This window comes from Triticum dicoccoides, chromosome 1B (genome assembly GCF_002162155.2).
Source record: "Triticum dicoccoides isolate Atlit2015 ecotype Zavitan chromosome 1B, WEW_v2.0, whole genome shotgun sequence".
NCBI classification, from domain to species: Eukaryota; Viridiplantae; Streptophyta; class Magnoliopsida; order Poales; family Poaceae; genus Triticum; species Triticum dicoccoides.
In genome coordinates this window covers 153,525,277-153,538,668 of record NC_041381.1, presented here as the reverse complement: position 1 = coordinate 153,538,668, position 13,392 = coordinate 153,525,277, and the positions used below count along the sequence as shown (strand labels likewise).

General features: G+C 45.1%; 1 protein-coding gene across 1 annotated transcript in view; it reads left to right on the top strand.

The window, feature by feature from the left end:
- The window catches only part of LOC119324676 (probable ATP-dependent DNA helicase CHR12), a 17,687-nt gene extending 14,676 nt beyond the window's left edge, over positions 1 to 3,011 (top strand). Inside the window, exons 9-12 of the mRNA XM_037598451.1 lie at positions 377 to 578; positions 797 to 950; positions 1,351 to 1,950; positions 2,052 to 3,011. Coding sequence (XP_037454348.1) covers positions 377 to 578; positions 797 to 950; positions 1,351 to 1,950; positions 2,052 to 2,728 — 1,633 coding nt within the window. The 3' untranslated portion in view covers positions 2,729 to 3,011. The remainder of the gene's footprint in view (positions 1 to 376; positions 579 to 796; positions 951 to 1,350; positions 1,951 to 2,051) is intronic.
- The last annotated feature ends 10,381 nt before the right edge of the window (positions 3,012 to 13,392 follow it).

Sequence of the window (13,392 nt, the reverse complement as noted above, 5' to 3'; positions counted from 1 at the left end):
CACCAAATGAAAACCAGTGTCTATTTTTCTTAACAGCTCTGTTATCTGTATCAACAGTATGGTCCCAACTGATAATTGATAAAGTAGTCACCATATTGTTTATCCAGGTAGCCCCGTAAATATTTATCTTTCTGTATGAAAAATATTTTTTTCTTGAGAATATCTTGATCAAGATGAATAACTTCCATTACATTTCAGTGTCTCTTTGCTTCATGGCTACTTGCTTATTCCCACTTCCCAATTTTCTGTTGAAGCCTCATTTTCCTTCATCTTTTCTGTGATTTAACCTTTTTGTTCGTCCTTATTGGCTGAAGTGTTAAGTTTTATCTCGACCTTTTGTGAATCTGACTTATAGATTGCTGATACTTTCTTGTAGATATTTGATCCGCCGCAGACTACTTTTGACTGGCACTCCAATCCAAAATAGCCTACAGGAGCTGTGGTCATTGCTCAACTTTATTCTGCCAAATATTTTTAATTCATCTGGGAATTTTGAGGAATGGTTTAATGCACCGTTTGCATGTGATGTTAGCATTAATGATGAGGAAGAGCTATTGATCATACATCGTTTGCATCAAGTGAGTAATGCTTGCCCAATCCACCCTCAGTCACTCAGTGATTTTAACAAGCTTACATGTTGATATAATGATATTTGTACCTCCACTTCTCTGGCATTCACACCTTTTCGGTTCAATGGAACCAACCGGTGTGTAAGCACGTGTGACACATGAAATTAAGATTACTTCTGATATTTGGGATTTTTATATTTATTCATTTGCTCTTGCTATTTGCCCAGGTTTTGCGTCCATTTTTGCTCCGTAGGAAAAAAGATGAAGTGGAAAAGTATCTCCCTTCAAAAACACAAGTAATACTGAAGTGTGACTTTTCAGCTTGGCAAAAAGCATACTACGAGCAAGTCGCAAGCAAGGGAAAGGTTGCCCTAGGATCTGGTACGTTTTACTTCCAATTCTTTCTTCCCTCGAGGAAGTACTTCTGACTGAATAAATTTGTAATGTTTGATCGATCCTTGGAGAAAGCTGTGCATAAAATTTCAAACTCATGCTATAGTGTCAATGCAAACTTGGTCTTCTTTTGTATTGATGGCATATATAATGCATAGTATTGTCCTTGTGCCTGCACTGCATCTTGAAAATAATAATAAACCGACCGATGATATATTCTTAAGTGGAAGGTGGGAGCCTAATCAGGTGCTTGGTGACACAGCCATGCGTGCCCACCATTGAGAGCCAGCAAGGGATTCCTGCCTGTATTGCATATTTGCATTTAAATTGTCCTTGTATCTTTCTTGAATAGAAGCACTTCTTTATTGTCAAATATGTGCATGTGCAGGACTCAAACCAAAGGCTGTGGCAAACCTATCGATGCAGCTTAGGAAGTGCTGCAATCATCCTTACTTATTTGTAGAGCAATATAACATGTATCAGCGCGAGGAGATTGTTAGAGCATCAGGGAAGTTTGAATTGCTCGATCGGCTACTTCCAAAACTGCATAGGGCTGGTCACAGGGTTCTGCTTTTTTCTCAGATGACAAGATTGCTTAATATTTTGGAAGTATATTTGCAGATGTACAATTTCAAGTATATGAGGCTTGATGGATCAACGAAAACTGAAGAACGAGGGAAATTATTGGCAGATTTTAATAAGAAGGACTCAGAGTACTTCATTTTTCTTCTCAGCACACGAGCTGGAGGCCTTGGATTGAACTTGCAGACTGCAGATACAGTTATTATTTTTGATAGTGATTGGAATCCTCAGATGGATCAGCAAGCTGAAGACCGTGCTCATCGTATAGGACAGAAAAATGAAGTGCGTGTATTTGTTCTTGTTAGTGTTGGATCAATTGAAGAAGAGATCTTGGATCGTGCAAAACAGAAGATGGGTATTGATGCAAAAGTTATCCAGGCTGGGTTGTTCAACAACACCTCCACAGGTTTGTATGCCATTGCTGGCTGTCCTGTTCCTGTACCTCTTTTCTCCGTGATGTATTCAAATTTGGAACTCACAAAAATATTGTATTGATCTCTCGTGCAGCTCAGGATAGGAAAGCGTTGCTGCAGGAGATCTTGAAGAGAGGAACTAGTACACTTGGAACTGACATCCCTAGTGAGCGTGAAATAAATCGTTTGGCTGCTCGAACTGAGGAGGAGTTCTGGTTATTTGAGAAGATGGATGAAGAGAGGCGACGACGAGAAAACTATAAATCCAGGCTGATGCAGGGACCTGAGGTCCCAGAATGGGTTTTTGATATCAGTGAAACCTTAGCTGAGAAGCTCCTTGCGGAAGAAGCCAAAAATCCTGTGATAAACACAAAGAGGCGAAGAAAGGAGGTTGTCTATTCGGACTCTTATGTTGATCAATGGATGAAATCTGACGAGGTATACGAAGACATCCCAAAGATGACTCCAAGAGCAAAACGGAGTGCTTATTTATCCGATATACAGGAGGTTGATTTACATGATAGGGCAAAAAGGCTCAAATATTCTGAAAGCGCCGATGGCGCAGGCAACTCAACCTGGACACCAGAGAAAGGAAGACCTGGAGTTTCTTCCTACAGCAAGGATGAGAATGAAGACGACAACGACGAAGATGAAGTCACCGCCGGTGGTTTGCAGCAGGGTGGTAGCTTCACCTGGAATACCCTCAGGAGGAAAAGGTCAAGCCACTCCACTAATCCGTCGTCAGACCCTAAAGGGCGCTCGGCATTTTAATGCCCATCTGATAGGAGTGCCATTTAGATGCATGTCTGCTTTCTTGTGAGGAAAAGTGCTCCGGTAGAGAAACTAATACAGTTTCTTCAGAAGTGCATCTAAGCTCATCAACTTTAGGACTGGTGCAGTATTTTATGAATTAGTTGGTATTAAACTGTATCTCCACCAGAACTCAGAATGTTTCCTGATATGTTTGATGCTTAAATAGAAACAATGTTCCTCATGTCATGAGGGTAGAGGTATGTTAATTAGTTCTAAAAGAAAGTAGGGGCGTGTTAAATAATTGCTGCCCCTTGTGTTGTGCTAGCATGTCTAGCAGCCTTTGTAGCACATACATGTCATTTCTCGTCGCGCTTGTTGGCAATTCTGATAGGAAACTCCAAACCAAGCCGCCGAGGTCGTGGTTGGAGAGAAAGTTGAACCAAGGAGGCGAAAGATTTGGGCCAGTTGTCATTGTGTATATGAGGATTTAGGGAGTTAAATTTACGGAAAGGAGGTGCACAGAAATTTGACTTCAAAATTGGAGGACTTATTTGGGAAGATGAAATAGGGAGTTAAATTTTAGGGGGTAGGGCTAGAGTTTCTCTGTAACTCGCGTTAAGCTCACCTCCTAGTCGTCTTGAATAATCGCGAGTGGACATGCGTAACTCGCGTTAAGCTCACGTCCTAGTCGTCTTGAATAACCGCGAGTGGACATGCGGCTATGCGCGGCTGGAATCCACACAGCATGTTCTTGCGTGTTTCGTGCAACTTAAATATGTATGAGCCGTATAATGATTTCAGGCTCATGTAGATCATTCAGTATAGTCGCGCATTTTTTTCACCTGACATGCGCAGCAGATGAGACTTTTGTGTGAGCAAGACCCATCGAACGGGTTGAGTATGTATTTTGTATTGCATGTGTATTGGAGTTGTGACACATCTCCTAATTTTGTATAGTTGAGGTAGAGGCCTTCCCTGTATTATATATACGTGCACCAGCACCCCATCAATACAACCTTCATTGTATTGCGAATCTCTCCATCTACATGGTATCGGTTTTTTAGGTTACTTTCCTCGCTTCCGCTCCGCCGCCGGCGCCGCCGTCGCCGCTCGCACCCCTCCCCTCGCGCCAGCCGCCGCTGCCTGCGCCTCCCGTTGCGCGCGCCGCCACCGCTCCTCATCTCCCGCTGCCGCAGCTCGCGCTCCTTCCCTCGCGCCAGCCACCGCTCGCGCCAGCCGCCGTCGCCGCTCGCGCCCCTTCCCTCGCGCTAGCCGCCGCCAGCCGCACCTTCTCCTGCCGCGGCTCCCCGTCTCCTTTCTCCACTACAAAAAAGACCCTAGCCGCGCCGCCATGTCTTCCCCGGGATCCTCCACCACCCGCTCGTCGAACCCGTTCGCCGGCCCAGCTGCGCCTCGTCAGCCCGCGTCGCCCGCGCCGGCCGGCTACTTCCCCGCGCCCCCCGCATCTGGTCTCCTTAGTCCTCGTCCCGCGGGCCACCAGGCGTTCCTTGGCGCCCCCTACCAGCCCTACGTGCTCCGCTCGCTCCGCCACCTCTCGGTGGCTACGGCGCGCCCGCTCAGGCGCCACCCTATGGAGGCCAGCTGGCGTCGCCGGTTCCTACACCGTGGGACGCCGCCCTCCCGGCCGTCCTACACTCGGCGCCGTCGCCGAGTCACTGCGGAGGTGGAGGCGACTGGTACATGGACTCGGGTGCTACTGCGCACATGACAGCTCATCCCGATAGCCTATCCTCTTCTGCTCCAGTTAACACTCCCACTCGTATCACCATTGGCAATGATTCTTCTTTACCTATCACACATGTCGGTAGCACTAGTTTTCCTTCTAGTTCCGCACCTATCACTATGTTTAATGTCCTTATTTCACCTGACTTAGTCACTAGTTTAGTCTCCGTTCGTCGTCTTACTCGTGAGAATCCTCTTACTGTTGAATTGACGGTGTTGGGTTTTCTGTGAAGGACGCCCGTACCCGGATGGTGCTTCACCGATGTGATAGCCCTGATGAGCTTTATCCCGTGCACGCTGACGCCTCCACTTCCACACCCGTCGCTCTCGCCGCCGGTGTCGACCTTTGGCATGCTCACTTGGGCCACCCCAACCCCGCTGTTTTGCATCAGATTCTTAGGAGTTTTTCTTTCTCATGTAATAAGCTCGACGAGCATACTTGTGAGGCTTGTCATTTGGGCAAGCACGTGCGTCTTCCCTTTAGTGCGTCTACTTAAGTTTCCACTTTTACATTTTAGTTGCTTCAAAGTGATGTTTGGACGTCTCCTGTTGCGAGTAACACAGACTATCTATACTACTTAGTGATTTTAGATGATTATTCTCACTATGTGTGGACTTTTCCTCTTCGTCGTAAATCCGATGCTTTAGCCACACTCACCGTCTTTTATTCCTATGTCACCACCCAGTTCGGTCGCCCCATGCTTGCACTCCAAACTGATAACGGAAGAGAGTTTGACAACGTCGCTCTCCACACACTTCTCGCCTCTCACGACACCATCTTTCGTCTAACTTGCCCTTACACTTCACAGCAGAACGACCATGCCAAGCGCATTCTTTGCACTCTTAATGACTACATTCGCACGTTCCTCTTTCACTCCGATGTGCCCGCTCGGTTTTGGCCCAATGCTCTCGCCACCGCCACTCTTTTAGTTAACATTCGTCAGTGTCGTCCTCGGTGGAACTACGCTCCTCACCACCTTCTCTTCGGTACACCACCATCCTAGGACAGTCTTCGCATATTTGGGTGTCTCGTGTTATCCTAGCACCACGTCCACCACGCCACACAAACTCGCACCACGTTCCGTCCCGTGCATCTTCCTTGGCTACCCTCCTACCAAAGGTTACCGGTGCTATGATCCTGTCACTCATCATGTGTATACCTCGAGGCACGTGTACTTTGTCGAGATGGTGTTCCCTTTTTTTCAGGTTCCTCCGGCTTCGGCTCCTTCGGTGCCGTCCCCCGCGTCCCCTTCCTGGAGCGATGCGCGACGGCCACCCCCAGCGCCCCCCGGCACGACGCCTTCTACCGCCACCACCCGGTTTCTCGACTCCCTCCCCTGAGGTCGAGTCTGACAGGGCCTCCGAGGTTGAGCTGGTGGGCACCCCGCCCGCCACCCCGGCTGGCAATGCCACCCCTACGATGGGCTCGACGTCCTCCTCGCCCGTCACCCCTTCCGCCGGCGGCTCGGCCGGCCCCGCCGCTGCCGCGACCCCTCTCGCCGCCATGGGTGCACCCGTCACCACTGGCACCCCTTGAAGGAAATATGCCCTAGAGGCAATAATAAAGTTATTATTTATTTAATTATTTCATGATAAATGTTTATTATTCATGCTAGAATTGTATTAACCGGAAACTTAGTACATGTGTGAATACATAGACAAAACATATTGTCCCTAGTATGCCTCTACTTGACTAGCTCGTTAATCAAAGATGATTATGTTTCCTAACCATAGACATGTGTTGTCATTTGATGAACGGGGTCGCATCATTAGGAGAATGATGTGATGGACATGACCCATCCGTTAGCTTAGCATTATGATCGTTACAGTTTTATTGTTACTGCTTTCTTCATGACTTATACATGTTCCTCAGACTATGAGATTATGCAACTCCCGAATACCGAAGGAACACTATGTGTGCTACCAAACGTCACAACGTAAATGGGTGATTATAAAGGTGCTCTACAGGTGTCTCCGAAGGTGTTTGTTGGGTTGGCATAGATCGAGATTAGGATTTGTCACTCCGTGTTTCGGAGAGGTATCTCTGGGCCCTCTCGGTAATACTCATCACTATAAGCCTTGCAAGCATTGTGACTAATGAGTTAGTTGCGGGATGAAGTATTACGGAACAAATTTTCAAAAAAAGTATTATGTAACGACTAAAGAGACTTGCCGGTAACGAGATTGAACTAGGTATGATGATACCGACGATTGAATCTCGGGCAAGTAACATACCGATGACAAAGGGAACAACGTATGTTGTTATGCGGTTTGACCGATAAAGATCTTTGTAGAATATGTAGGAGCCAATATGAGCATCCAGGTTCCGCTATTGGTCATTGACCAGAGATGTGTCTCGGTCATGTTACATAGTTCTCGAATCCGTAGGGTCTACACGCTTAACGTTCGATGACGATTTGTATTAAGAGTTATATGTTTTGATGACCGAAGTTTATTAGGAGTCCCAGATGAGATCACAGACATGACGAGGAGTCTCTAAATGGTCGAGACATAAAGATTCATATATTGGAAGGCTACATTAGAACACCAGAATGGTTGGGGTCGTTTCGGATAAGTTTCGGAGTACCGGGGGTTATCGGAACCCTCCCCGGGTAGTTATTGGGCCTCATGGGCCTAGTGGTGGAAGAGAGGAGGCAGGCCAAGGAGTGGCACGCGCCCCCCTAGCACAAACCGAATTGGACTAGGGGGGGGGGGCGCCCCCCTTTCCTTCTCTCCTCCTCCTCCTTCCCTCCTTCTCCTACTAGGAATAGGAAAGAGGAGGGGAATCCTACTTGGACTGAGGAGTCCTAGTAGGATTCCCCACACCTGGTGCGCCCCCCTTAGGATGGCCACCTCTTTCCTCCCCTCCTTTATATACGTGGCCAAGGGGCACCCCATAGACACACAAGTTGATCTTTTAGCCATGTGCGGTGCCCCCCTCCACAATTACACACCTCGGTCATATCATCGTAGTGCTTAGGCGAAGCCCTGCGCCACTAACTTCATCATCACCGTTGCCACGCCGTCGTGCTGACGAAATTCTTCCTCGGCCTCAACTGGATCAAGAGTACAAGGGACGTCATCGAGCTGAACGTGTGCTGAACGCGGAGGTGCCGTATGTTTAGTGCTTGGATTGGTTGGATCGTGAAGACATTCGACTACATCAATTGTGTTAACGAACGCTTCCGCTTACGGTCTACGAGGGTACGTGGACACACTCTCCCCTCTCGTTGCCATGCATCACCTAGATAGATCTTGCGTGATCGTAGGATTTTTTTTGAAAATACTGCGTTCCCCAACAGTGGCATCAGAGCCAAGTCTATGCGTAGATGTTATATGCACGAGTAGAACACAAAGAGTTGTGGGCGATAATAGTCATACTGCTTACCACCAACGTCTTACTTTGATTCGGCGGTATTGTTGGATGAAGCGGCCCAAACTGACATTACATGACCGCATTCATGAGACTGGTTCTACCGACGTGCTTTTGCACAAAGGTGGCTGGCGGGTGTTTGTTTCTCCAACTCTAGTTGAATCGAGTTTGACTATGGCCGGTCCTTGTTGAAGGTTAAAACAACACACTTGACGAAAAATCGTTGTGGTTTTGATGCGTAGGTAAGAACGGTTCTTGCTAGAAGCCCGTAGCAGCCACGTAAAACTTGCAACAACAAAGTAGAGGACGTCTAACTTGTTTTTGCAGGGATTGTTGTGATGTGATATGGTCAAGACATGATGTGATATAAATTGTTGTATGAGATGATCATGTTTTGTAACAAAGTTATCGGCAACAGGCATGAGCCATATGGTTGTCGCTTTATTGTATGCAATGCAATCACCATGTAATTGTTTTACTTTATCACTAAGCGGTAGCAATAGTCGTAGTAAGAATAGTTGGCAAGACTACAACGATGCTATGATGGAGATCAAGGTGTCGCGCTGGTGACGATGGAGATCATGACGATGCTTCGGTGATGGAGATCATGAGCACAAGATGATGATGGCCATATCATGCCACATATTTTGATTGCATGTGATGTTTATCTTTTATGCATCTTATTTTTCTTAGTACGGCAGTAGCATTATAAGATGACCCCTTACTAAATTTCAAGTTATAAGTTTTCTCGCTGAGTATGCATCGTTGCTACAGTTTGTCGTGCCGAGACACCACGTGATGATCAGGTGTGATAAGCTCTACGTTCACATAAATCGGGTGCGAGCCAGTTTTGCACACGCAAAATACTCAGGTTAAACTTGACGAGCCTAGCATATGCAGATATGGCCTCGGAACACTGAGACCGAAAGGTCGAACGTGAATCATATAGTAGATATGATCAACATAGTGATGTTCACCATTGAAAACTACTCCATCTCACATGATGATCGGACATGGTTTAGTTGATTTGGATCACGTGATCATTTAGATGACTAGAGGGGTGTCTATCTAAGTGGGAGTTCTTAAATAATATGATTAATTGAACTTTAGTTTATCATGAACTTAGTCCTGATAGTTATTTTGCATGTCTATGTTATTGTAGATCAATGGCCCGTGCTACCGTTCCTTTGAATTTTAATGCATTCCTAGAGAAAGCTAAGTTGAAAGATGATGGCGGCAACTACACAGACTGGGTTCGTAACTTGAGAATTATCCTCATTGCTGCACAGAATAATTACGTCCTGGAAGCACCGCTGGGTGCCAGGCCTGCTGCAGATGCTACTAATGACGTTAAGAACGTTTGGCAGAGCAAAACTGATGACTACTCGATGGTTCAGCGTGCCATGCTTTACGACTTAGAATCGGGACTTCAAAGACGTTTTGAACGTCATGGAGCATATGAGATGTTCCAAGAGTTGAAGTTAATATTTCAAGAAAATGCCTGAGTTGAGAGATATGAAGTCTCCAACAAGTTCTACAGCTGCAAAATGGAGGAGAATAGTTCTGTCAGTGAACACATACTCAGAAAGTCTGGGTACCATAACCACTTGACTCAGCTGGGAGTTAATCTTCCTGATGATAGTGTCATTGACAGAGTTCTTCAATCGCTGCCACCAAGCTATAAAGGCTTCGTGATGAACTATAATATGCAAGGTATGAACAAGACTATTCCCGAGCTCTTCGCGATGCTAAAAGTTGTGGAGGTAGAAATCAAGAATGAGCATCAAGTATTGATGGTCAATAAGACCACTAGTTTCAAGAAAAAGGGCAAAGGGAAGAAGGGGAACTTCAAGAAGAACGACAAAAAGGTTGCTGCTCAAGAGAAGAAACCCAAGTCTGGACCTAAGCCTGAAATTGAGTGCTTCTACTGCAAAGGGACTACTTACTGGAAGCGGAACTGCCCCAAGTATTTGGCGGAAAAGAAGGATGGCAAAGTGAAAGGTATATTTGATATACATGTTACTGATGTGTACCTTACTAATGCTCGTAGTAGCGCCTGGGTATTTGATACTAGTTCTATTGCTCATATTTGCAACTCGAAACATGGGCTACGGATTAAATGAAGATTGGCTAAGGACGAGGTGACGATGCGCATGGGAAATGGTTCCAAGGTCTATGTGATTGCCGTCGGCATGCTACCTCTACATCTACCTTTGGGATTAGTTTTAGACCTGAATAATTGTTATTTGGTGCCAGCGTTGAGCATGAACATTATATCTGGATCTTGTTTGATGCGAGACGGCTATTCATTTAAATCAGAGAATAATGGTTGTTCTATTTGTATGAGTAATATCTTTTATGGTCATGCACCCTTGCTGAGTAGTCTATTTTTGTTGAATCTCGATCGTGATGATACACATGTTCATAATTTTGAAGCCAAAAGATGCAAAGTTGATAATGATAGTGCAACTTATTTGTGGCACTGCCATTTGGGTCATATGGGTGTAAAATGCATGAAGAAACTCCATGCTGATGGACTTTTGAAATCACTCGATTATGAATCACTTGGTGCTTGCGAACCGTGCCTCATGGGCAAGATGACTAAAACTCCGTTCTCCGGAACAATGGAGCGAGCTACTGACTTATTGGAAATAATACATACCGATGTATGCGGTCCAATGAGTGTTGAGGCTCGTGGTAGGTATCATTATTTTCTTACCTTCACAGATGATTTGAGCAGATATGGTTATATCTACTTGATGAAACATAAGTCTGAAACATTTGAAAAGTTCAAAGAATTTCAGAGTGAAGTGGAAAATCATCGTAACAAGAAAATAAAGTTTCTATGATCTGATCGTGGAGGAGAATATTTGAGTTACAAGTTTGGTCTTCATTTGAAACAACATGGGATAGTTTCACAACTAACACCACTTGGAACACCACAGTGAAATGGTGTGTCCGAACGTCTTAACCGTACTTTATTGGATATGGTGCGATCTATGATGCATCTTACTGATTTACCGTTATCGTTTTGGGGTTATGCTTTAGAGATGGCTGCATTCACTTTTGAAAGTGTGTTACGTCGACTAGAGGGGGGGGGGGGCGAATAGGCGATTTTTAAGAAATCTTCACTGAGGAATTTCAAGGTGAGGAAACTCCTAAGCGAAGAATTACTTGCAGCGGAATAAGTACTCATGTATAAGCAAAATAGAGTAACAACATAGTCATCATGATGAAATGAAAGACAAGCACTGAGTACAGAAAGCGTAAACACTGGATAAGCAGGATGAAGACAAACAGACTGAAGAAATAGGATTGACGAATTAGAGAAAGTCTTCAGTCAATGTCTTCAAACAGTAATTATCAGGTACATCAACACATAACTGAGGAAATGAAAGAGTTGAGGAAATAGAACCAGTAGGCTTGGTGAAGATAATGATTTGTTGGACCAGTTCCAACTGCTGTGACAGTTGTACGTCTGGTTGGAGCGGCTGAGTATTTAAACTCGAGGACACACAGTCCCAGACACATAGTCCTCACCGTATCTCCTTGAGCTAAGATCACGCAAATCTCGCCTAACAGTAGTGGTAAGTCTTCACAAGTGACTTCCAAACCTTCACAGACTCGGTCACTCAGCAATCCACAATTCCTCTTGGATGCTCAGACCATGACGCCTAACCGACTGGAGGATACACAGTCCTCAAAGGTAACAAGCGTCGGTTCCACACAGGAACAATCTCTTCAGTGATGCTCAATCACTTTGGGGTTTGTAGGTTTGGGTTTGGGATTTGGGTTTTCCTCACTCGATGATTTTCTCTCAAAGTCCTCGGAGGATGGGATGCTCTCAAATGACAAGTGTGAGTTTCTCTCGAAGCAGCCAACCAGCTAGTGGTTGTAGGGGGCGGCTATTTATAGCCTAGGGAGCAGCCCGAGATGATAAGACATAAATGCCCTTAGCTGATATGACCGTTAGATGGTAGGATATTTTGAACAGCTGGCGCGCAACAACGGTCGGATATTTTGAGGTTCGAATTCCTCAGGGCTATCATGTTCCTCACTGTGTAGGCAATTCGCACTGGCGAATTCCTAACTCCTCAGTCAGAACAAATTCCTCAGAGACCAGAAGATCTTCGTCTCTGTCACTGAAGAAATTGACTGAGTTGATATGAGATTTCCAATGGCTTCACTCGAAGGATTGGGTAGGTGTAGGATTTTGAGATGAGCATCACTTGGAAATCTGTTTCCTTAGTATTACCTTAACCCCCTTGAACAGTACGGTGTTTCCTATGACTCAAGAAAGAGAAAATGAAACTACGAAAACAAAAGTCTTCACGCTTCAGATTCCTCGCATGAATATCGAGTCTTCATGGTCACACCAATTTCTTCACTTTCAAAGTCTTCAGGAGAACCAAAGTCTTCAGCCAAAGACATTCATTTTTAGGGGTTGACTTTCACTGTAAATATCAAACTCCTCATTGACTTATAGAGCCTGTGTACACTCACAAACATATTAGTCCTTTAACCTATAAGTCTTCAATACACCAAAATCACTAAGGGGCACTAGATGCACTTACAATCTCCCCCTTTTTGGTGATTGATGACAATATAGGTTAAGTTTTCAACGGGGATAGACATATGAATTGAAAGTACTCAAAATTGAGGAATTTACTTGCAAGATATAGAAGAATTTCCCCTGAAGATGTGCATAGTGAGGATTTTGCTTTTGAAGCAATGCACACTTGAAGAGTAGAATCATGGAGATCTCCCCCTATATCTTGTAATTCATACGCGCATTAAATATACAAAATGACGAATTTGAAATGCATGATGAAATATGGTGACTGATGTAATTCAGCATGCGTGCGTAGGATTAAGGAGGAAATAGCATGCAGAAAAATAGAGCAAAAGTATCAGGTCACCATCGGACTTAAGTTTACAACTCGATAAACAAAAGCTTCAAAAGAGCGAGAGTTGCAACTTAAAAAAATGCCCATATATATAGAGACCCGCTTGAAGACTAACTCAAATTTCTCCCCCTTTGTCATCAAATGACCATAAGGGACGAAAAGTGAGGACTAACGCCACTGAAGAATTTCTTCACGAAGTCGATGGAGGAGCGCCAGCGTTGTTGGGGTCGTCGGTTGGAGTAGGGCCTGCCACAGTGTCGTCCAGATCTTCATTTTCATCAGTGTCGCGGGACGAGGAATATGAACTGGGCACCAAGGGAGGAACTTCGACCTTCTTGAATTTCTTCGGTGGAGGCTTAGCCCAGTCGAAGTCCTGCTTGAAACCCATCTGCTTGAGATCCTCTTCACTGTAAAGGTGAGACAATACAACCCAGGTGCGATTGAACATTTCATTGAGGTAGTAATGGTTCTTCTTCACTGAATTATAAATGGCAGTCATATTGTGAAGAATGGAACCAAACTGGCGTTTCACCCATTTGTGATTGCGATCCACCTTCTGATGAAGACTGAGGAGAAGCTCATGATCAGTCATTACCCTTGGAGCTGTTGCCTGAGGACTTTGCTTTGAAGTATTTGCGGCAGTATCATGAGTGGAAGAA